At 38.9% G+C, this 25,373-nt stretch overlaps 2 protein-coding genes across 5 annotated transcripts in view; one reads left to right on the top strand and one right to left on the bottom strand.

The window, feature by feature from the left end:
- Nucleotides 1-25,373, bottom strand: part of LOC138740315 (monocarboxylate transporter 8-like) — a 119,378-nt gene that overhangs the window by 13,857 nt on the left and 80,148 nt on the right. The window contains exon 6 of one of the 2 annotated variants that reach the window (XM_069892784.1): nucleotides 16,240-17,911. The exons of the other annotated variant lie outside the window; for it this stretch is intronic. Coding sequence (XP_069748885.1) covers nucleotides 17,778-17,911 — 134 coding nt within the window. The 3' untranslated portion in view covers nucleotides 16,240-17,777. Of the gene's footprint in view, nucleotides 1-16,239; nucleotides 17,912-25,373 lie in introns of those variants that run through there. 2 annotated transcript variants of the gene reach the window in all.
- Nucleotides 12,449-25,373, top strand: part of rlim (ring finger protein, LIM domain interacting) — a 29,513-nt gene continuing 16,588 nt past the window's right edge. Inside the window, exons 1-3 of one of the 3 annotated variants that reach the window (XM_069892780.1) lie at nucleotides 12,450-12,556; nucleotides 12,963-13,030; nucleotides 19,126-19,334. In XM_069892780.1, coding sequence (XP_069748881.1) covers nucleotides 19,148-19,334 — 187 coding nt within the window. In that variant the 5' untranslated portion in view covers nucleotides 12,450-12,556; nucleotides 12,963-13,030; nucleotides 19,126-19,147. Of the gene's footprint in view, nucleotides 12,557-12,962; nucleotides 13,031-19,125; nucleotides 19,335-25,373 lie in introns of all 3 variants that reach the window. The other 2 variants (XM_069892781.1, XM_069892779.1) reach the window with 2 other exon arrangements.

Raw genomic sequence — 25,373 nt, 5'->3', positions numbered from 1 at the left:
CCAGTCTCTTTGATGTAGGGAAGGCCACCGGATGCAGTAAATCAGTCCTGCAGATACACAAGTGAAATGTTGCTGTACCTGAAAGACCCGTTTGGGGCCCTGGACTGCGGTGAGGGAGGGTTCAAGCCCGAAACATAGGTTATGTATTTTTATCTTTGCTATGTAAAGGACACTGACCTGCTGAGCTTTTTATTTCAAACATGGTGACTGCAGACTTTTGTGTTTTACTTGTGTTTGATAGCAATGTTTGACAACAGCTCATCACATTATTTGTAATTAAATGCAAACTAATGGGGAAATAATTAATTAGACTGAATTTGTGACTGGGAAGTCATGGTAAACCATTGGAGTTTGCTCTGAAATTCATTCCACTGACTTCAACAGAATGAATTTTAGAAGCAGAGTATAACATGGTGGCATTACTATATTGCAAATGTAATGCTAGGAACAGTTCAAATCACAGGTAAACTATAAAGAAAATAATAGATGTCACAAGAATAATAAGGATTAGAATTAAAATTTAAATTAAAGAAAATTAAACAGATGCCAGTGCTATGACAGCGCCAGTGGCCTAGGGTTCAAATCTGCCGCTGTCTGTAAGGGAGATTGTATGTTCTCCATGTGACCTACGTGGGTTTTCTCTGGGTGTTCTGGTTTCCTCCCACCCTCATAAATGGACGGAATTGGTAAGTTCATTGGATGTAATTGGGTGGCATCATTTTCACGAGCTGGAAGGTTCTTCTACCACACCGTATCATTTAAAAAAAATTTTAAATTTGTATTCATGAACAATACTGGACATTCCTGGATAACAAATGGGTCCTGATTTTACAGATGTTGATTTTGATGGCAAGTGAGAAAATAAAAAATCATGATCTGGTAACCAGACATCCAGTTTTTAAATTAATAGCATCTAAACCACATAAGACTGATTTAGAAAGAATACTAGAAGTGATGTGTGTGTGTGTGTGTGTGTGTGTGTGTGTGTGTGTGTGTGTGTGTGTGTGTGTGTGTGTGTGTGTGTGTGTGTGTGTGTGTGTGTGTGTGTGTGTGTGTGAAAGAAAACAAGTTCTGCTGTTTGTACAACATAAGATATGAGCAGACATTGGATTTTTGAATTTAATATTATGATAGGAACTCATTGGTATGTAGGGGAACAGCAATGGTAACCAGAGGGTGGCTTGTAATGTATCATCTCACAACACTGCCAGAGGGCCCCCTTCTGGCCAAGAAGGACATAATAACTTTACAGAAGTTAAAATGATTTCCAATCGATAATTTAGACAAAACCAATTTTGGAAAATTATTTAGACACTTGCTTCAGAAGTAAAGTTTAATTTAAATGGCCATATTAATGAAAAGACACTGCAACAATTCAAAATGCAGTAAGTTCATGTCATTTATAGGTACACTTTCACAGTCATGGAATAGCTACAACACAGAAGGGGCTGCTGTCTCATGGACCCCAGGCTGACCTCTGGCTGATAGGTCAAGAAGTATGATTCTTCTAGGAAAGACCATAAATCCATACAACATTACAGTGCAGGAAACAGGCCATTCAGCCCCTCTAGTCTGTGCCAAAATATTATTTCACTAGTCCCATTGGCCTGCACCCAGTCCATAACCATCCAGGCCTCTCCAATCCATGTAACTATCCAATTTATTCTTAAAACTTAAGAGTGAGCCCGCATTTCATTAATTCCTTTCTGCAATTATACAGGGTTCTTAATGTCACTTTTTACCCTTTTGGCACACACATCATCTACCATGGGTTTTCCACTCTACAACTGGCAGGAACAGTTGTGTGTACAGTATTTACAACCTTCCACAATTTTGAATTCTTTGAAATCTTCTTTTATCCTTTTGCCCACCATGAAACTGAAGACTCTCTTTCCTGGAACCATTCCAATCTTTTAGAACATAGAACAATACAGCACAATAAAGGCCCTTTGGCCCTTGATATCATGCCATCCCATATATTCCTTCCTAAAAAAAGTACTAGACCCTCCCTACCCCGTAACCCTCTATTTTTATTTCATCCATGTGTCTGTTTAAGAGTCTCTTAAATGCCTCCAATGTTTCAGCTTCCACCACCATTCCCAGAAAGGCATTCCAGGCCCCGCAACTCTCTGTGTAAAAAAAAACTTATCCCTGGTGTCTCTACTAAACATTCCTCCCTTAACTTTGTACAGATTTCCTCTGGTGTTTGCTGATTCTGCCCTGGGAAACAGAGACTGGCTGTCCACCCTTTCTCTGCCTCTCATAATCTTGTAGACCTCTATCAAGTCTCCTCTCATCCTTCTAAACTCCAAGGAGAAAAGTCCCAGCTCTTTATTGTCATGCGCATGAGTGCAATGTACAGATGCCCAAAACTTGATGCAGCCACACAGGTATGTAAGATATACCAACAAGAATGGAATACATTAGGAATGTTGTCTGGTAAAGAGTTGAAAATAAGAAAACAGAAATGGAAAAGGAGGAAAGGTAATGATGGAAAAACGGAAAGAGAAGATAAACAAAATATAAAATGGCTACGCTGAACTATATGACTCTAAATATTAATGGAATACATAACCAAATTAAAAGGAAGAAACTACTAAATTTACTGAAAAAGGAAAAAATAGATATAGCATTTGTCCAAGAAACACATTTAACTGAAATGGAGCACAAGAAATTAAAGAGAGATTGGGTAGGACATGTAACAGCAGCATCGTATAATTCAAAAGCAAGAGGAGTGGCTATATTAATTAGCAAAAATGTGCCATTTAAAATAGAAGAGGAAATAATAGATCCAGCAGGGAGATATGTTATGATAAAATGTCAGATATATTCAGAGCTTTGGAATCTACTTAATATATATTCACCTAACGAAGAAGATCAAAAGTTTATGCAAGATATCTTTTTGAAGGTAGCTAATACGCAAGGGAACATACTAATAGGAGGGGATTTCAATCTGAATTTGGATCCAAATATGGATAAAACGGGGAAAAAAATTAACAGGAAGAACAAAGTAACCAAATTTATAATTAAATCAATGCAAGAAATGAAACTTGTGGACATATGGAGGAAACAAAACCCAAAAGAAAAGGAATACTCATACTACTCGACTAGACATAAAACATACTCAAGGATAGACCTATTCCTGTTATCAGCCCACATACAAGGGAGAGTTAGGAAAACGGAATATAAAGCTAGACTATTATCGGACCACTCACCCCTGTTATTGGCAATAGAGCTAGAAGACATCCCTCCAAGAATGTATAGATGGAGATTAAACCCCATGCTACTTAAAAGACAGGATTTTAGAGAATTTATTGAAAAACAATTAAAAATGTACTTTGAAGTAAATACGGAATCAGTGGAAGATAAGTTTATACTATGGGACGCAATGAAAGCATTCATTAGAGGGCAAATAATAAGTTATGCAACCAAGATGAAGAAGGACTATAATCAGGAAACAGAGCAGTTGGAAAGGGAAATAATAAACATAGAAAAAAAATTAGCAATAAAGGAAGATACAACCAAAAGAAGAGAATTGGCGGATAAAAAAATAAAATATGAAACATTACAAACATATAAGGTGGAGAAGAATATAATGAAGACAAAACAGAAATATTATGAACTAGGGGAAAAAACACACAAAATCCTAGCATGGCAGCTTAAGACAGAGCAAACTAAGAAAACGGTATTGGCAACAAGGAAAAAAGACAAACAAATTACATATAATCCAAAAGAAATTAAGGAAAACTTCAGAGAATTCTATGAACAATTATACCGAACCGAAAACGAAGGGAAAGAAGGGAAAATAGATGAATTTTTGACTAAAATTGAACTACCAAAACTACAAATAGAGGAACAAAATAAATTAACAGAACCATTTGGAACAGTAGAAATACAAGAGATAATAAAAAATTTACCAAATAATAAGACACCAGGAGAGGATGGACTCCCAATAGAATTCTACAAAACATTTAAAGACCTAATAATACCGCCCCTCCTGGATGTAATCAACCAGATTGATGAGACACAAAACTTACCAGATTCATGTAAAACAGCAATAATTACAGTGATACTAAAACAAGGGAAAGATCCACTCTCACCAGCGTCATATAGACCAATATCTTTGCTAAACACAGATTATAAGATAATAGCTAAACTATTAGCGAACAGATTAGCAGAACAGGTACCGAAAATGGTAAATTTAGACCAAACTGGATTTATCAAAAAAAGACGCACAACAGACAATATTTGTAAATTTATTAACTTAATTCATGCAGTAGAAGGAAATAAAGCACCGGCAGTAGCAGTTGCTTTAGACGCAGAGAAGGCCTTCGACAGAGTAGAATGGAATTACTTGTTCAAAGTATTGCAAAAATTCAGTTTACCGGAGTATATTAATTGGATTAAAGCATTATATAAGGGACCGTTAGCGAAAGTGACAGTAAATGGACATGTATCAAAGCAATTTAACTTAAGCAGGTCAACGCGGCAGGAATGCCCACTATCACCATTATTGTTTGCGCTAGCTATAGAACCACTAGCAGAATCGATAAGAAGAGATAATAATATAAAAGGAATAAAAATAAAAGACAGGGAATATAAAATCAGTCTGTTTGCGGATGATGTGATAGTGTACTTAACAGAACCAGAACTATCAATAAAAGAACTATATAAGAAATTGAAGGAATATGGAGAAGTGTCGGGATACAAGATAAACGTAAATAAAAGTGAAGCAATGCCTATGAATAACGCGGATTTCTCAAAATTTAAGGAGGAATCCCCATTCAGATGGCAAACGCAGGCAATAAGATACCTAGGTGTGCAAATAAACAAAAATCTAGGCCAATTATATAAACTCAATTACAATCCACTAATGAAAAAACTACAGGACGATTTAGAGCATTGGAAAGAGCTACCACTAACACTGATAGGAAGGATAAACTGTATTAAAATGAACATTTTTCCAAGGATACTATACTTATTTCAGGCATTGCCAATACAACTGACAGAAAAATTCTTCAAAGAGTTAAAGAAAATAATAAGGAGATTTTTATGGAGAGGGGGGAAACCGAGGATAGCACTAGACAAATTAACAGAATGGTATAAACAAGGAGGCTTACAATTGCCAAACTTCAAAAATTATTATAGAGCCGCACAATTAAGGTACCTATCAGATTTTTATCAAACAAGGGAAAAACCAGACTGGACGAGACTAGAATTAGATAAAATAGGGGAAAAGATACCTGAACACATATTATATAAATGGGACGAAAAATTGGTACAACATAGAACTTCTCCAGTAGTACACCATCTCCTCAATATATGGAAGAAGATACATGTAGAAAGAAATAAAATAAATTACCAAATACCAAAACTAATATTGACGCAAAATAAGCTACTCCCTTTTACAATAGACAACCTTGCCTTTAGAAAATGGGAAAAAAAAGGGATTAAAAGAATAGAAAATTGTTTTTCAGGAAGTAGATTCTTATCCTTTGAACAAATGAGAGATAAGTACAATATAACGGGAGATACAGCGCTGGCATATTACCAACTGAGATCCTACTTGAAAGATAAATTAGGAAGCAACTTGAGTTTACCAGAGGGAAGTAACCTTGAATATGTGATTACAGATACAATGTTAATCAAAAGATTTATAAAAAATATGTATATTAAACTGCAAGAAAAGGAAAATGAGGAAACAAATGGTAAAACTAAACAAAAATGGGAACAAGATTTAAATATAAAGATAAAAAAGGAAACATGGGAGAAGTTATGCTCTGGAACGATGAGAAATACAATAAATACGAGGCTGCGTATGATACAATATAATTGGTTACACAGACTATACATTACACCGCAAAAGTTAAATAAATGGGACCCAACAGTATCTGATAGATGTTTTCGATGTAAAAAAGAAAGGGGAACAACAATTCATGCAATCTGGACATGTGAGAGAGTAGAAAAATTTTGGGATGATCTCAATCAGATATTAAATAAAATAACAGAAAACAATATACCAAAGAATCCAGAGATCTTTCTCCTAAGTAACATAAAAAATAAAGAATTTGGAATTGACTTGGAGGATGCACAAAAAAGATTTGTTAAGATAGCCCTAGCTGTAGCAAAAAAATGTATTATGTCAACCTGGAAATTGGAAGATAATTTGAAAATACAACAATGGTATATAGAAATGAATAAATGTATTCCATTAGAAAAAATAACATATAGTTTAAGAAATAATATTGAAATATTCGAACAAGTATGGGAGCCTTACATTAAATACAATAGCGAAAACCTACCGGGAACAAACATTACCTAAGTTGATGGAAGGAGAAGAGAAGAAAAAAATGGACTCAGTAGAATTTCTGGTGTATTTTTGTTGAATGACAACATTGTCTAACTGAATTAATGCAACCTAGATTGTATAACTAAAATGGATGAGAGGGGGGAGGGATGGGGGGGTGGCTTGGGAGGAGGGAGGGGGGAGGGAGAAAAAGTCACTGTAAATGTGTGGAAAAGAAAAAGTGTATATCATGGCTATTGTGATTTATGGTGTGAAAAATAAAAAATTTAAAAAAAAAAAAAAAAAAAAAAAAGAATGGAATACATTCAAATGATCACAATATGTCCTCAAAATTTCTTCACACCTTTCAGAAAGGCTCTGCCCAGAATTGTGTTGTAAAATGTTGACATAATCTCATTGCTTGGCCTCTTCATACAAGGCCCAGTAACTTAAAATGAATTTAAATGTTTTCTCAGATAGCTTGAAATTTTGTGACACATGCCCCAAATCTCTCTGTTCTGCACCCACTTTAACCCTTTGAACTCTGGCCATTTTTAACCATTCACAATATATACTCTGGACTGGGTCCATGGGTAAACTACAGTATGAAGACCAGAATGAACCAACTAGTGGTTGGGTATAAAACCAGTCCTGGAAAATGGGGACACAGAGTATATGCCCTTGTTGGTAGTCCAGCAAAAATAGGACATGGAGACCAAACAGTTAAATATTAGGTTATATGGTTTCTTTTTATTCTCTTCACAAAATACATCTATTTTCTGCATTAAATTTTATCTACTGTGTGCCTGCTCATTTCACCCTGCAATGGACCATAGTTCCCACCTGTTTCAAGAAGGCCACCATCATACTGGTATAAACCAAAGCACAATAGAGACGATTAGCTTGGTTGCTCGCAGAAGAATCGCAGGTATAAAAGGTGACGATGAACGTACTTTAACTTAAAAGTGAAGCGTCTACTTAATATTATTTTGTTAATGCCCTAAGATTCTTCTTGACAGAAGTTCTCAGTAATGTTCAGGAGATTAATCTACTATTCTAGGCTAATCCTATCATGTCCACACTACGCTCCCACAGTCGCAGCAGAGCAGGATTTCCTTTTAGATTGTTCCTATTCTGTCGAAGATTTCCAGGTCATTTGCTGTTCTTCTTCATTGACTGAAAGGCCTGCAATATCTGCATCTTTTTATATCTCTGTTACGTTCCAGTTTTTTTTTGGCTCTGAGGGATTGTCGTCGTTCATGAGGAGGACAATTCTATTCCTAAAATATAAATCTTCAAAGTAACCATTTGAAATACTGTTTCTTGCAGAAATTAAAAAAAATGTTTATGTTTAATTTCAGAAAAATGAAATAATTTGAAAGAAATTATCCCTTTGCTTGTAATGAAATAGGAATGTTTATAGGTGGTATTACTAAGCAGTAGTAAATTTATTTCAATGAAACAATAAATATACATTTAGATATATTTATCCCTGTGGGCTTCAAATTACATTTTTCCCCTCCTCTCATTTGTAAGTAATTTTATTCCTCCTTCGTTGCTCATTGAAGTGTATCTTCCCTTTGCCGGAGTCTTCTTATTCAAGGAAGCAATGAGGATGTCTGTGAACTATTTGAAAATGATCAAAAATCCCAGTGCACATCTTTTAAACCAGCCCCTGGTGTAGTTTAATAAACATTGGAGTATTTAATTATTGTTGCTTCTTCATGTTTCCTATTTTGTTTTGGCCTTAATTTGGAATTAATGTTTTAAACGCTTGAATCTGTGAATGATCTGATCCAAATTCTGACAACTGGCCAATAATGGAAATAGCATTGAAGTCTGCAGTCATCTTATGGTCATTGCAACGTTTGGTATTATCACATCGTGCAACATTGACAAGGTTGAAAAGATATGCAGAGGGATCACCCTCTGTGCCTTGTGACCTAGTGCACACACATTCTTGCTGCCTGTTTATTTTCATGAACTGACTGTGTGGAACATTGCTTTAGAATGCCAGTGGGTGCCTACATTTAGATTTATTTAGACGTTAGCGTAGCAGTTAGTGCAACGCTATTACAGCACTAGTGACCCGGGTTCGAATCAGCCGCTGTCTGCATGTTCTCCCCATGACCTGCATGGCTTTTCTCCAGGTCCGCTGGTTTCTTCTCACATTCCAGAGATATACGGGGTTTGTATGAGTCACGTGGGTGTATTTGGGCAGCACGGCCTCGAAATTATTATAAAAAAACAAAACAGCTTTCTTTTGCCTGCCATTCAAAGCATCACCATACTCCAGTGCCACCTTACAAAAAGAGTAAAGGAGAGAAAAGAAGGACTCTCTCTCTCTCTCTCTCTCTCTCTCTATTCAACAGCTTTCTGCTCTTCTTAATGTAATCCTGACAGGGATCTCGCTCACTCAAGCTGCACATTTCATGGAAGTGACTGAGGACAAGGTTCCACCTATTGGCTTTAGCTGCATTGTTGAGTTCCATTTGACAGCTTCAAATCAGCAATGCATATTGGTTAACATAACAGTTTCCCCACTTTGCATAATCCTGGCAGGCAGAAGTGTCACCCTTCTCAACAAGTCAGACAGCATTGATCACATCTACACATCACACTGCAAAATGCAAGCAAATCAGGAATGTACCATTCAAACAATGGCACAGATTTAATGGTAACCAAATCCAAGTTCTGGGAGCATTGCTAGAATAGAGTATTATAAGGTTCAAAGACTCTTCTCCCGGGTATCTTACGAGGAACTGTCAGGGGTTCAGCAGCACAAGTTTTAGTTAGTATTCAAATTTTCTCTCCTCCTTCATGCATTAACAGCAGGTTTACCCACAACTCTAAGCACAGATGACAGAGCTAAGAACGGGAACAGATCATACACAAAATTAATTTAGCTTCAAGTAACTGAGGGCTGATTTCACACCAGGAGAATAATTGCATTTGCTTAAAATGTATTCTTAGAATGATAGAACAGGTTGTAACTGCCTAGCACAGCAACCCCTCATGGCATATTAAATCATAGGAAGTAAGCAAACGCTGCAGCATGGCTTTTAAGCTGAAGGGTCTAGATGCCTTGAACAAGTAAATTGATATCCATTATCCATCTATACAAAGGACGCAATGGCACAACGGGATCAGGTCAGCATGGAATGTGCCTACTCACTGCTACGAAACCCAAACATTTAATTAGTATCTTATCTCTGATAGTGAAGCAGCATCATATTTTCAGATTCCTCCAGGGTCTCCCCATTGCCTATCTCTGTAATCTCCACAAACTCTGACACCCATCTGAGGTCACTGCACCCCCTTCCATCTTGGGATCTTCACTGTTGTCATAATTGATCTACCAACTCTGGTTGTTCAGTCAACTGCCCAATCCCTTAGCTCTGGAATTCTTCTGGTTAATCTCTCAGAATCGCAGAGTGGTGGTAGAATGGGAGGCCATTCATGCCTTCAATTCTGTTCGGTCCTGGCCTCTCTAACTCCATCTGATCTGTGAGGACACTCCTTATAACATATTTCTCTATACAATCTTTTGATCACCTGTCTTAATACTTCCTTTTCTGGCTGAGTGTCCATTTTTATTTTGATAACGCTCCTGAGACTTTGTCGTACACTAACAATGACATATTGTTTAAATTTATCTTTTTGATATAATCAGTAGCTCCACATCTTTCACTCTGTCGTCCAAACATCAGGAGCTTTTGGATCAACTTCATGTTGCCATATCTTTGTGACAAGGCCTCTCCATATTCCCCTTTGCAAAATTCATACAAACTAGAACCAAGAAAATTCAAATCTTTTTTGCATTCATTTAAGAATTAAATTTGAGGACGCAGCTCATGTCCTATAGTTAGGTCCATATGCACAACCCCTGCTGAGACATGTCAATTCACTAGACATCTTGCCGTACTGGGATAATATCCTTTCGTGATTATCATGAGTACTGATTCCTCTGGCCACACCTCTGATCGCCATTTTGTGTCAGTTCCTTGTTTTTTTCTAAAATCCTTTCCCTCGCCCCTAATGTGCAGGGCTTCATGCATCCAAAAGCCTTGCCTGTTTTGCACCTTTGTTGTCAATGGTTGTTGGATTCAATGGTAACAACATTCCCACTAGAAATGATTCATGCAGTTAGTTTTAACGGATGTGTGAGTTTTCTGATGTCACTCATGCTTAATTGGAAAAAAATTGCAATGGCACTTCCTTAGTTCCTTAATTCTCTGCCCGATTCCCTTGCCAACATGTCTGCCATGGTCTCACGCACTGCCAGACTGAGACCATCGACAAACTGGAGGAGTGAAATGCTTTCAATAACTTGAAAGACCAGAGTAACAGAACGACAGGCTTTTATTTATACAGGGTCAAGTGGGTGGAGCCACCGTTACAATCACAGCAAGAGGCGGAGCCAGAAAAATGAGTATACAACAGTTCACCACAAGCAGCGGCACCTAATATTCCATCTGAGCACCCTCCAACCAGTTGGCATTGTGGTGGTCCGTTACCTGATAGGCATCCCGGCACACACACAAGATGGCAGTCAAACGCAGCGATCCTGCAAGGACCATGCCAACTAAATGGCCTTTCTTCCCCAGGCTGCAGGCCACGTGGTGGGAAACGACAAACACTGGCGAGAATGCCGACCAATCGGCAGTCAGCAAGCCAGTGACGCCATTTCTTCCAGAAGCAGCGGGACAACTAGGCCCAGCGAGCCTATATAAGGCAGAGCAAACCACTCAATAAGGCAGTATTGATTTACTTAGTGTGTGGGCATCTTGCTTTTGCATCCAGCTGCAGCACATGCTACATTGGTGGCCCCGACCAGTCCAAACGGCCTTTTGGGCCCAACGATGGAATTACAAGTTTAGTTGAGACTGCCAACATTCTGGACTTCATAGCTGCTGGTGTGGTTTGAGGAAGCCGAGGCCCAGTTCCCACTACGATAACTCACAGCTGACCAGGACACAGCCACCAAGGTCATCGATCTCCCCTGGCAGCCTCCAGAGCAAGGCAAATATATGGCCCTAAAATAACTTTTAACTCACACTTTTGGGCTCTCGAAGTGCGAGCAGATGGCCCAAACTGTTGCACATTGACGGCTTGGGGGACAGGGCCCTTCCGCCCTCATAAGCGACGTTACCTTTAACTGATGGGCACAAACCTTGGCTGCTCTTTGAACCAATCTTCCACCAGATCCCAATTAGTGAGGACTGGTAAGAACATCTCATCCACAATCTCCATCAGTACCGGAGGACCACAGGTTGATTCTTAGCCCAATGCTCTACTTGCTAAACGCCTATGATTGTGTGGCTGAGTACAGCACCATTTACAAATTTTCTGTGGATTGTATACAAAGGGCCGATGAGTCAGCATGTAATAGGGAGATTGAAAACTTTGCTTAATAGTGCACTAACAACAACCTTACACACTGTGTCACCAAAACCATGGAGCTGATTGTAGGAAGGGGAAAGCTTACGATCTAGTGATCATTGGGGGGGATCAGAGGTGGAAAGGATGAGCAAATTTAAGTTCCTGGGAGTCACCATCTCGAAGGACCTTTCCTGGACCCAACACACTAATGGCATCATGAAGAAAGCAGGTCAGCGCCTCTATTTCCTCTGGAGTTTGCAGAGGTTTGGAACTCTTTTTTTTTATAAAAAATTAGACATACAGCACGCTAACAGGCCATGTTGGCCCACGAGTCCATGCCGCTCAGTTTAAACCCCATTAACCTCCAGCCCCACTCAAACCCCCCTCGGGGGACAACGTACAAGCTCCTTACAGCCAGCCAACCGAGCCGCCTCTTAAAAGGCATTCGGACAAGTACTTCAGGGAGAAATAGCAGTTGGAGAGGGGCTAAGACTGGCAAACGCAATGAACATAAGTAGACATCCCGGACCACCTGGGCGGGTAGAAATGGCAAGCTTCTGCACCACCAGATTATTTGTGGTTCTGCTCAGGATTGTAAACTTGAACATTGCACGTTTGCAAACATATTAGACGGCCCAAGTGGGGTGCTCTCATCGATGAGATGCTGCCTGACTGCTTGGCAGCCTTCTGCCCTCTCCCCTCCCTTTGTTCTGGCCAGTGTGGTCCCCCGGAACCTTTCAGCGGGCGACACCGGCGGCGAAGGACGGGGAACACGGCGGGACCCGGACGCCAACTTCCGGTTTCCGTTTGTCGTCGCCTAACAATGGTGGTAGCGGTGTGAAGAGTGCGGTCTTGCTCCAAGGCGCCGTGTGGGTCAAGAGCGAGCCGGTGAGAGGAGCGAGGGGCGAGGGGGCCGGCGGCGTGACTGCCCGCGGGAAATGGCGGGACTCGGCCGCCGCCCGCCGCCGGCGTCGGGGGAGGGCGAGGGCATGGCGTAGGCTCTGCGGCCTACCGCTGTACGCGAGCCCCAGGCATCGGGGCGGCCAAGGCCGAGGCTGCCCCTGGGCCCTGGCTGGGTAAAGTGCCCCACCGCGGCGTCGTGGAGCAGCCTGGCGTTCGGAGGGGGTGGATCCCTCGCTTAAAGACACCTGAAACGAGCCCTTCCCAGTGGGGAGCGGGTTTTATATCAAACCCCGAGGGTCGCCTTCGGACCATTAAATAACTTCCCTTTTCGTTCCTCTGCTTTATAATTGGATTTTTGTTTTTGTTGCGTTAATTTTGTTTAAATTATTAGGAGCGATTAGTCCTGCCCTGATTCACCGTCAGGGTCACTTGTGATCATTGGGAACAGTTCCTGCTGAGGTGGGTTTTCGTCCAAGTGTTTGGAGTTGGAAGGTGGACGGGTTTGGTCGCCTTCTTGTTTGTTCTGTGCAGCCACAGATTGAGGACACTTGCGGTTTTGAACTGATTGCGTTATTGGGTTTATGTAGGTCAATAATTTTGATATTGACTGCCACGAATGGTCACCTCCTGGACGCAAATGGTTGCTGTTAAACGGTGTATGGGGGTTTTTCCCCCCCCCCCATGTTGGTGAACTTTGGCGTCTTAAAAATGCAAGATTTTGTCAACTGCAGCAGGTATGCGTTAATTGGGGTTGGTACAATGTAATGTTGAGGGGTTAGCTGCATTGCAGCAGATTTAATTTTATAAATGGAGAATTGTTCATTAATCTGTTTTTCTTTCTAAACGGAGTTTCCACTAATCAGTCAATGGTAAGATTGGTAAGTAGGGCAATGGTGGAGCAGTTTGTTCTTGTGTTTTTGGATGTTATTTGTCATCTTTAATTTGTTAACATTTTGAATGTTGATTTCCCCCTCCCTCCCTTGTGCTTGTACTTTATTGCTTTGGTCAATATTTCATTGCCATTTTCATTCTCCCATAGCTAATCAGCCTCTCTACTTTCACCCGACAGGTTTTGTGGGTGAAATATGAGAGAATAATTCATGTGAAATACTTCTGGAGTTTATTGTTATGCTTGCTCATAGTAGCTTTTGAATTTTTTTTAAGAAAATATCTAAATAATTTCACCTCCTGAATAATTATTTCTTGCATTTTTTTTATTATAACGTTTATCTTTATCTACTCAAGCAAGTGTCTTCCATGTTGTATATTGAAAGCCTGCAATTATGGGGCAGAATTGTATCTGTTATGGAAACCAAAAATATGAACAAAATATTGGAAATCCTAAAACTAAGCAGCTTTTGGTGAAAGCAAAATGATTAATATTGTGGGTCCATCTTGATTGGAGAGGATACCATATGGATTTTCGTAAGATAATTAGTTATCAAAATATTTACTGAGGACCATACAGGGATCTCTGAGACTTTAATGATTTTTCAGTTGTCAGAGGCTGGCACCACCAGGTCCAGAAACAGCATCAGATTCTTCAGCTACAAAGTTAATCAGTGACTCATTTAAGAAATCTTGTGCATTTTACTGATTTTCTTTGATCTCTCTGTATTGCAGTCAGTTGTTTACTTCATTACCTGTTTATTTCTTTTGTTTACATGCTTAAACTGTTAGTTTATTTTTTGCACTACCAATTAGTGGTAATACTGCTGCACCAGCAGGAAAAGGAATCTCAAGGATATATGTGATGTCATGTATGTACTCTGACAAAACATCTGAAATCATTGTCCAACATGGGTGCATGTTTTCTCATTTTGTTGTATTTTTTTCTTGATTGTCCTTTTCAATTGAAGTTTTTATCATGCTTTAAGCTTCTTAATATACTGCTAAGAGACCCAAATAAAATAGCAATAGCACATACTAAAGGACAAAGAAAGTTTAGGGATATGTCAGAAGTAAGTGTCTTTTTGTTCCACACAGATTGATGAGTGCCTGGTATGCATTGTTGGGGGTGGTGATGGTGGAGGCTTGTACACTAGGGACACTTAAAAGATTCTTAGCTAGGCACATGGATGCTTTTTTAAAAAAAGTTATAGGTGTGAGGTAAAGAAGGATTAGATTGTAGAGTAGGTTGGCACAACATTGCCTGTACACTAATGTTCTGTGTTCTACAATTAACTTTCAGTTGTTATTTGCAGATATAAGTAATAAAGGCTGAAGCAAGTTGTACAGTTTTCTCTACCAAACATTAAGATCAGAAAGAATCACAGTTTATCATTACGAATGTCATAAAATTTGTTTTGCGGCAGCATTATTAGGTGCAGAATTGCTATAAATTACGTTTTCAAAAAAAAAATTAGTGCAAGAAGAGAAAAGTTAGGCAATGTCTGTGGCTCATTGTCTATTCAGAAATCTGATGGCAGAGCGGAAGAAGCTGTTTTTGTACCATTGGGTTTCGGTCTTCAGGCTCCAGTATCATTTTCTGATGGTAGCAGTAAGAAGAGGGCATGGTCTGGATGGCGAGGGTCCTTGAGACATTGTCTCTTGTAGATGTCTTTGATGTGGTGACGACTGGTGCCCATGATGGTGGTGGTCATGTTCACAACTCTCTGTAGCCTTCATCTGTCCTGTGCATTGGCTCCTCTGTACCAGTGATGCAACCAGTCAGAATGCTCTAGAACAGTGGTTTTCAACTTTTTTTCCACTCACATCCCACTTTAAGTATACCCTATGCCATGTGATTAAGGGATTGCTTAAGGTGATATGTGGGTGGAAAGAAATAGTTTGAAAATTACTGTTTTAATTGTACCTCATTGACTCGTTATGTGCACGGTTTCACAACTCCAAAGGAAATGGGCCAATGACAATTTTTCTCAAGCAAAATATTTTAGTAACAATTGGGTCTAGAGCAGTGATTCTCAACTTTCCTTTCCCATTCACATCCCACCTTAAGCAATCCCTTACTAATCACAGAGCACCGATGGCATAGGGATTACTTAAAGTGATATGTGAGTGGAAAGAAAAAGGTTGAGAACCACTGCTCTAGAACTTTGCAAGAGTCTTTAGTGACATGCCAAATCTCCTCAAACACCTCATGAAGTATAGCTGTTGGTGAACTTTCTTCATGATTGCATTGTAGTAGAGGACTGAGAAATCAGAATATTTCAATCTTGAATTCATTCTCTGGCTGCAAAATTCTCAAAGTATAAAAATATGGAGAAAGAAACTGATTGATGTAATCTGAGTTCCTCTGTTTTGGTGTTTAATTTTTTTTGCATTAGCATATCCTAACCTGTGATGTGTAAATCACACTTTTTTGCCCTTTGTCTAATAGCACTTCAACCCCACCGAAACCCCGGTCCAAACCCATATCACACACATTCCTTTTTTTCCTATTTAACCCATTTCCCTATATTACTTGCAACTTGAAACTAGCTCTTCCTTTCAGGTTCACCTGGAGGGATTTATAACAAATATAAGCACTTTTATTTTCATATATTCTACCTGACAAACTGTGTTTCATAATGTTTTCTATTTTTGATCCAAAATATCTCCTTTCCTTGATTTTAATGTTAGCATTTCTAACATTTTTTTTTACCTTGACGTGCAAGCTATTTTGTACATTTATTTGAGCACTTTTTAAATTGTGCAGGTTTTGCTTATTTATTTTTTTTAAAATGTTCAAAATTAATTGTATCCTTGCTAGTAAAATAGCTGTTCTGAGCAAATAACGTGGATAAGTTTGATATTTGGGGAAAATTATAAAACAAGGTTATGTGATCATGCTTCCTCATCATAGCAATGCTTTCAAAAGCCTTTAGGAACATATTTTTAGAAATTAGTTTGATTTAAATAATGATTAAAAGTTTTTGAGGTGTGCAGAGATTCTTCAGAGATTTTGAATTTGATGTACTCTGCACATTTGATTCTGTAATCTGTACTTAAACCAAACAGGTCCACAGTATTCCAGACCACACTTAATGACTTGGTCTTGCTTTGAAGTTCAAGATTCCTTTATTGTGACCATTAAGGAATCTTGAACACAAAATTTGTTTTCCTTTGCCCTGTAAAGGTACACAAAGAGGCACTTCTTGTCCAGTGCCTTCATCAAGACAAAAGAAGTAAAAGCAGCATAGAAAATAAAGTCCCATTATTGAGATAAAGGCAGTAACTGAATGCACTTGACAAATGTACTTTGCCATTCAGTAGTCTTGTGGCTAATCATATGCACTTTCTTCCTTATTCTCTTAAGAATCCAAATATCTTCCTATCTCAATCTTGAATGTACTTGACAATAATTGCACAAGAATAAGCAGGTAGCATAGGAGAATGAGGTCATACACAGTTTATCTTTATGTGCATGGAATTTGTGGTCATTGATGCTCATCATTCCCCTTGACACAAGCTTCCCAATGTGTGCTGTGGTTAGAACTTTTTATTTAATCGTGACTATGGTCCAGTACAATTTCTAAGAGATTCCTGGCATTCAGCAGTTGTGAAGCAATCAAAAGGGGAAGTATCAACTGTTGGCTGATCAACTGGCTCTTTGAGAGCCTGCATCTCCAAGAAAGAGAAAGATGACAGCAGGCAGGGCCGTTTGAGAGGAAGAGGCTTTCTGTTGTGAGTTGCCCATGTTGATTGGGAGACCAATCAAACATCTTGTTCAGCATTATGCCCACCACCACCAGTTACACAAGGATGGCTGCAGTACTCTGGAGGACAAGCCATCCGTCGCACTGTCCGGGTGGCTGAAGGACATAAATGAAGGAAACCCCTTCACCAAATACCTCTTTATCAATTGTTCTGAATTGCTGCAGATTTGAAGCAAAGGACATCTACTTCCTTCGGAGCCTCCAGGGTGACATTCACGTTGATGTTACCTTCAACAACCCAGCAGGATGACAGAAGATGATCTAAGATTTTCAAGAGAAGGGGAATGAGGCTCTATTCTACATGGGAAGGTGCAGCTTCTCTTCATCTTTTCCAAGCCGGAAAGAACGTGTTTAACCCACATGTGCCAGTCGAAAACTGCACGATAATTTTAGCAACTTGCAGGTGGATCACAGCGTAGCTCACCTGGTTGACTTCAAATGGCTCAACCCAGTCTTGGATAGCTCTTCATGTTGAAGGTCAACATGCTTAGAGCCAGTACCGTCACCCCAATGTTCTTCTCTGACCATTCCTTCCTTCATGCCTCCTTTCATCTATAGGAGGACCAGAAGGCAAGCAGGGAAATGTGGAAGTTGAACATAAAGCTGCTGTCCTCTGAGAATGTTGAGGTTGTAGAACCATGATACCCCTCTTTGATTCCCCACTGAACGGATGGGAAGCAATCTAGGAGAGCACAGAATCACTGATTTTAATACATTTCTGAGAGCATTTGCCCAGTCTATTCAATCTTTCCTAGCAAAACTTTTGATTAATTCCAAAATTGATCTAGTGATCAGTCTGAGCTGCATATCCTTAGCCAAATAAAACAAGCAGTACTTTCTATGTGCTTTCACCAAAGCTTTAGCTAGACGTATTCCATATGTAAGATGTCCATCTCGCAAAAAAAGTATCACTAAAATTGCCTTTTTAATTCTTTGCTAACTGCCTTTCTTTAGGAGAATTGTGAGATTTTTGCAAATAATTTGTGTAAATGCAAAGTTTAATAGTAGATTACAGCATAAGCGACCAGAGATTGAATCTATCAGGAGTTTGTACGTGCTTCCTGTATCCGCATGCGTTTCCTCCCACGTTCCAAAAATGTACGGGGTTCATATGTTAATGTGAGCAGCATGGGCACGTGGGCTAGAAGGACCTGTTAACATTGCTGGGTTTCTAAATTAAAATTAAACTGTTTTGACACCAGTCTGAAGTGGTTTAAGATGTCCTGCTGTAAAGAGTCCTTGTCTTGGTTTGGCATCAATTCAGGCAATTGTCCATTTTCTAAGTGCATTAGGTCACTGATGAAATTGAGATTTTATTCTTCATTCAAGGAGGTTTTTATTGGGGATAAAATGACAGCAGCGGCATATCAATGTCAGAAATTTAATACTGATATCTGAACGTATAAACCAGACTTTTAACTTCATTCAAATTCTGGAAACTTTTAATCTTGTCGCCCTTTCGTACCAAAGTACAAATTGAATAATTTTGAAATTCACTTGTATATTATAACCAAATCCATTAGTCAGTAGTGTAGAAAGATTCCACTGGGAGCAATAGAGATATGTGATCAGGTTAAATGTGGCCTAGACAACAGGGAGAGCTCTCCTGGTGCAGCAGGATTTTTAAAAAAAACTAATTTAACAAATGCACTAATCTCTATTTAAAGCCTCATCTGAAAAACAATGTCCAGCGATGCTATATTTATTTTGAATGATCAATCTAGATCTCCAGAGTACGCGTCCGGTTTAAGAGCACTGCTACTGCGTTTCCAATATTTTTTTGATTTTTGTGGTTTTAAAATTGATGTCCTACAAGGAACGTGAAATTCATACACTGGGCTCAATGTATAAAAAAATATATACATTACAACCCTGTTTTCACACCATTTTCTCCAGGTAAAATCTGTTTTATCTCAGTATGGAAAATGCTGCTAACGAAGATGGTGGAGGAAATGAGCAGGCTGACAATATTTCTACTAATGAAGATCAGCGCAGGCATCAATCGGACCGCCTAGATCGGGAGGAAGCCTTCTATCATTTTGTCAATAACCTGAGTGAAGAAGAATACAGGCTGATGAGGGATAATAACCTGTTTGGTACACCAGGTGGGCACTGTATATCCTTGTTTTTATGTGAGAAAATAATTGTGGATCTTAAAACAGTGTTTGCTGGAGATGAGGTAGAAAGGTTGAGATGATGGGAAAATGTAAGAAGTTGATTTTCCCACGTAGCCTGCCATTCTGTGGCCTTTTGCAGGCAGGTGTAATTATGCTTTGATCTGGTGCATACTTAATTGCAGCTAACAATTATTACAATCAGACTTGATATACATTTGTGTCCCTGAACTTGTAACTGTTTCTTTTCGACAAGATATCAAAAAGATCACTTCTTAACTAGTTAAATTTGCCATTGGTGCTCTGTGATTAGTAAAGGATTACTTAAAGTTGTGTGTGAATGGAAAGAAAAAGTTTGATAGCCACTGTTTTAATCGTACCTAATTGACTCATTATGTGCACTTATTCATAACTCCAAAGGAAATGGGCCAATGACAATTTTTCTCAAGCAAAATATTTCAGTACAATTGGGTTTAGAGCAGTGGTTCTCAACCCTTTTTCCCTACTCACATACCACTTTAAATAATCCTTTCCTAATCACAGAACACCTATGGCCTAGGGATTTCTTAAAGTGGTATGTGCGTAGAAAGAAAAAGTTTGAAAACCACTGATCTATGTAGATTTTGACCAGGTTTAAAATGGCAGGCTTCCAAAAGGAAGGAGGAAGGTGTTTCCAAAATTGACTTAATTTTAAAAAGGAAGTGATGTACTTTTCAAGGAAATTAGACTTAAACTCTATGATTAAGAAGTTTTATTTTTGATGAACCAAATATTCATGTGGTTGATAGACTGGGGGAAAGCTATGGATTCTGGAAAGATTCCAGTTGAAAGGTCAGGTGTGGAGAAAAGTGCTATGTGGAATTCAGAAGCATATTTATTCTGGGTTCACATGTTTATGGAGGAGGAGCAAAGGAATGCACGGTGCCACAAAGCACGAAGGATTTTTGGAGTGCATGTCTGCAGATGACTGAAATTAGGATGGATTGGTAAACTAGTTAAGAAAACATGGTGGGTTTTTCATTGACTTGGGTGTGGAATGCAATAATGTGATAGTCTTGCCAACACAGTCTAAAATAGCTGTTAGGTCATTGCACAAGGCCTGCGCCAGAATGCAGGAATTGATGATGGTATTGTCAGGACTGGTTGTGTTTTGTGTGTGGATAGATTGAGCAGGGTGAGGTTCTTTGTTTCAAAGGGAGATAAGCAACGATTCATTTGAGCAGCATTAAATTGTGAGGGGCCTTGATGTCCTCCACAAAGCATACTAACCAGTGGTCATATATTTAAAGGATTTGGGTTAGGTGAAGTGACATTTTTTCCACCTAATTTTAGTGAGAGAGTGTATGTGGATGAATAGAAATTGAATTACTTTCCACAAAGTACAGGAAAGGGCAAAAGCTTCAATGATACTGGAAGATCTTGGATGAATTGGAATGAGCCCTTGAATGTACACCGAAAGTTTACGAAGGGCAAAGTAAGCATGATTCTAGGAGTGTTGAATGCTTAGTGGTCAATAAATAAACCAGTCTGAGAATGCCCATCAATAAAAACCTATCAGAAAGTTTACCAGAACAAAAAAACTTCTGAAATTCATCCTCCAATTTATTTCAATCTACAGCCAAAGTGGAAATCATGAGCTAATAGTCCCTCAACTGAAAGTGACTGAGATTAATTTTGTACACATGGTTTATGAAACTATCTAATAATTTTTCTGGGGGGAAAAAAATGTTGTGATTTTACTTGGAGAAGTTGCTGCAGTTTTTATTCCATTTCCTGTAATCTTTAATACAGGTACACGATCCTTTATCTGGAACCCTTGGGGGGTCAGTGTGATCTGAATTTTGGATTTTTCCGGATTTTGGAAAGCCCACCTGAATTGTGCTGCCGTATCCACCCCCTCCACCCCCCCCTTCCGGTCCCTCGGCCGTCTCCCCCGACCACCGATTCCCCACTTGCCGGATTTTGGAGCTTTCCAGATTTTAGATGTCCGGATAAAGGATCGTGTACCTGTAGATTGCTTTCTGGGTAATATGAGCACACAACCAATTGAATTCAAACATGTGCCCAAGCCTGCCTCCAACCCATTGACAGGAATGTCAATAGATTCTTCAAATTAATTTGGGAAAGAACCAGACGTTGCTGGATCACTGTTCTTTAGCTAAGAGTGTGAATAGATGATTAACACTTTTTCATTTCCCAGTCTTGCTGTATAAGCAGCTGTTTGATGACAATTGTGGTTGTGTTGGGGATATTAGTCCTTGAGTCGTCACCATCCTACGCACCCATTTTTATTTTGCTCCATGCCAAGGAGAAACAGACGCTCGTTACTGATGATAATCATTAGATGTTGAAGAGCCCCATTGCAACACAAGTGTGCAAGAAATATTTGATCCACTTTTCTTGTCTTTAGGCATGCTTATGAATGTTTCTTTTACACGTTTCTGTTATTCTCTCCCAACCCCTTTTATGTTTCCCTACATGTGGCATTCTCTTTTCTTCCTTCTCTACTTCTGTTTGTTCTTTCTTGCTTTTTCTCTGTCCTCTGTTTTCCTCCATAGGGTAGCTTTTGGGTCCTGGGTCAAAAGAGTGATCCACCCAGGCACAATTCAACTTTCAGATCGATTGGGATCTGACAAGGGCCACAGGCCGTCGCTGAAGTGCTGCAGGTGATCAGGATAAGGCCAGAATAAAAACTATGGTCAGGTGGGAGTCATGTAGAGTATAGCATGTTTTCCCTGGGTGTAAGGATTGAAAGGAAAATGGATATATAGTAAGTTGGCAAGTAAACTCCCATTTTAATGTACCAAATGTAAAAGGTTGAAGCGATGCTTGCTGGAACTACACGAGTGGAATGCTGTGCAAAATTTCCTATATTCTCTGTATGCATCATCTTGTGCTTAAAGTTGAAAGTGATGGAACAGTAATTTTCACACGTTCAGAATGTTTGCTGTTCTTTGAAAGACACTAATTATTGTTTCTACTGTTGATTATATGTTTGTGCATTTTATTCATTTTTGATTCATCAAAATGTGGTTAATGGAAAAATTACAATTGTATGGTTTATAATTTTTTGCATTGTCAAACTTTTGTGAACTTGTGGCTGATTTTTTTTTTATGAAGTAAATTCCTTCTTTGTATTCCTCAATACAATGCAAAGCTTTATGGCATTGCTAATGTAAAACTTAAATTTCCTTTTTATTTTCCTTAAATTTTCTTAATGATTTGTCACAATATGCCTTCTATGTTTGTATGCAGACTTTTTAATTAGGGTTGAAATGGGATGAACTGTCTCAGGCCTACTTAATGCTAAAATGATTTTCTTTACAGTGATGAGGCAGTGTATATTGTTTTGCACCATTCAAAGCAATTCCTTTGCATTTTCTTTGAGAGGTTAAGCTATTGTTTGAAAGTGCAAACACTTATTTGAATATTTTTATAAAATTTCAAACTCTAAATCAAACAGTTTCCAGTAATCAATCAGAAATTACAGTTATTGATTATATACAAAATATGGTGCTGAGTCTGAGCCATTTTCCCCTCTTTTTCCACCCCCTCCTCCCACACACTCAACAAACTCAGTTATGCACAACATTCAAGGCACCCACAACAAAGGTAAGGTTCACATCAGGGATACGTCACGACCCGACAGCCGGCACCTAGGCTGGCACTTTTTTTCTTGACTTGAATGGAAAGGGACCCCCCCACCCCCCGCCCCTCCCTCAGTAAAAGGATATATGGGGGAGGGGGGGAGATACAGGGTGGCAAGATACACAGATCCACATTATAACTGTGTTCCTATAAAATTTAAATATGCTTGCCAAATTTTAAAAGAAAATGTTATAATTTTCCTTAAATTATAGGTAATTTTCTTCAGGGGAACAAAGCTTTGCATTTCTGTATTCCAGCACGTAATGCTCAAGTGAGAGTCAGACTTCTAGGTGACTGCTATGTACTTCCTGGCCACTGCGATTATTACAAATTGGATTTGGAATTTGGACAGCCTTATTTTAAGCCTTTTGTCCATTATATTTCCCAACAGGAATAGCTCTGGGTCCTGTGAGAATTCTTTACCGATGATTTTTTTTTTTTTCTCTAGTACTTGGCCTAGTTCCACCCAGAAGGGTCTCACTTTGGTACATGTCCAAGTTATGTCCAGGCTACGTTCACAAAGGTTCCTGTTGCAATAGCATTGGTCTGAAATTTCTGGTTTAGCCTTGTTCAATTTTTTGCAGTGTCAAATATAGCTGGTGGAGAAAGTTGTACTGCACCAGCCTATACCGTGCATTAATAATCACGGTCATGCTGTTCCAAGACAGATCTAACCAGCACAGCTCATCAATTGTTATTCCTAAGTCTGACTCCCACCTTTGCCTTGATTTATGAAGGCCCGGTTTAGGGCCTTTCACTTGGAGTAAGAAATACATTGCTGCAATGAACTTCTATGTGTTTCCCTTTCAAATCAGGGTCTCTGTCACTGCACCTCAGTATGGTCATGGATGGACCTAATTTGTCCCTCAAAAATGATCTGAAGGTAGCAGAAGAGCATCTTATTTGACATGTCATATTTATTTCTGAGTTGCTCAAGTGCCAACACTGTTGCAATGCCATATGAAAAGTATTTGACTCGGTACAAAGCCATTTTTGTGGTGGACAAAATCTGTTTCATGAACCAAGTTCATTTTCTGGAGTGTAATTTGTATTGTAATGAGTAACTAGAGGGATGGATAAAATGGAACTCTGTTATGCTGGTGTTTAGCAGTCACCAAAAGGAATTGTTCTATATATCTGGATAGATTTTAAACAGGTAAGTAATAATTGGAAAGCAAATACTGTAACTGAAGATGCTAGAAATTGGAAATAAAAACGGCTGGATTTATTTAGGTCAAGCAGTGTCTTTCAGATCGATGACTTTTCATTAAAACTTAATAAAGTAGAGACAAGTTTGCAAGTTGCAGTGGGGGAGGGGGGAAGATACTAATGGAGAGAACGTAGGGAATGTCTGACAGGGTGAAGACCAGGATTGGCCAGTTGACAAATTGTGCTGTTTGGTGGTGATCAAGTCTCTTGTACCTCTGGATGAGGTGGCACTAATTTGGGTAGCAGCTGTTCAGAAGGAAGTTGTTGTTGAGATCCCGGATGATGGTTTTATCTGAAGAGAGCAGAGAGACTCCTATCTCATTATTGTCGATGGTCTCATTTCCTTTCTTTCAGATGGTCATAATTGCTGTGTTTCAGAGATATTGTGCTACATCCTCCTATTGAATGTCATGGTGACGTTGGAGGAGATGAAGGCTTATTCTCAGTAAGAGGAAATTGATGTTCTCAAAAGCATTTTGAGGTGCAAGTGATATTCTGGTGATTTTTAGAAAACCATGTGGGTTGCCTGCGCATTGTAAAACTCAAATTGCAGCAGGCTGATTTGGCATTCTGTTACGAATAGATTATGACAAGCCTTGTATCCCATCAAAAAATGCAGTGAATGATAATCCCATAAATGGCAAGTCATATGGTAGTATTGCAGTTCCCTCACATGGAAAATGTGGAAAAGTATGAAGGAAAAAGGTATTGCATTTGATTCTTTGGATCTATACATTACTGTTTACTAAATTCAATAGTTGAATTCAATATTTGGTAATGGTTCTGTGATCTCTATTCATGGTACTTTTTGATTTCTCCTGCTTTCTATTTTACCAAAGGAGGCGTACCCTTTCCTCTTTTTCTGTATTTTATCTTCCATTCTATAAATAGGTCATTGACCTCCAATGCTATTTCTCCGTCCACAGATGCCACCTGATTTGTTGACTAATTTGATTTCACTTTTTGTCAGATTTCCAGGTTTTGCAATAATGTACTTTGTTTTAGTAAACAAAATCTCATTGATGATGCATTTTGCAATGAATTTCAAAAAAATTGTTCAAATCATTGGAAATGGCAGGTTAATAATGTAACTGTTTGAAATAATTTCACCTAAATTTGGATGTATTAAATTTTTGGCAAAGTTTCACTGATTGAAGTCAATGGAATAAATAA

This window comes from Narcine bancroftii, chromosome 8 (assembly GCF_036971445.1).
Source record: "Narcine bancroftii isolate sNarBan1 chromosome 8, sNarBan1.hap1, whole genome shotgun sequence".
Classification (NCBI taxonomy): Eukaryota; Metazoa; Chordata; class Chondrichthyes; order Torpediniformes; family Narcinidae; genus Narcine; species Narcine bancroftii.
The sequence above is the reverse complement of the archived record's forward strand: the minus strand, read 5'-3'. Positions and strand labels throughout refer to the sequence as shown.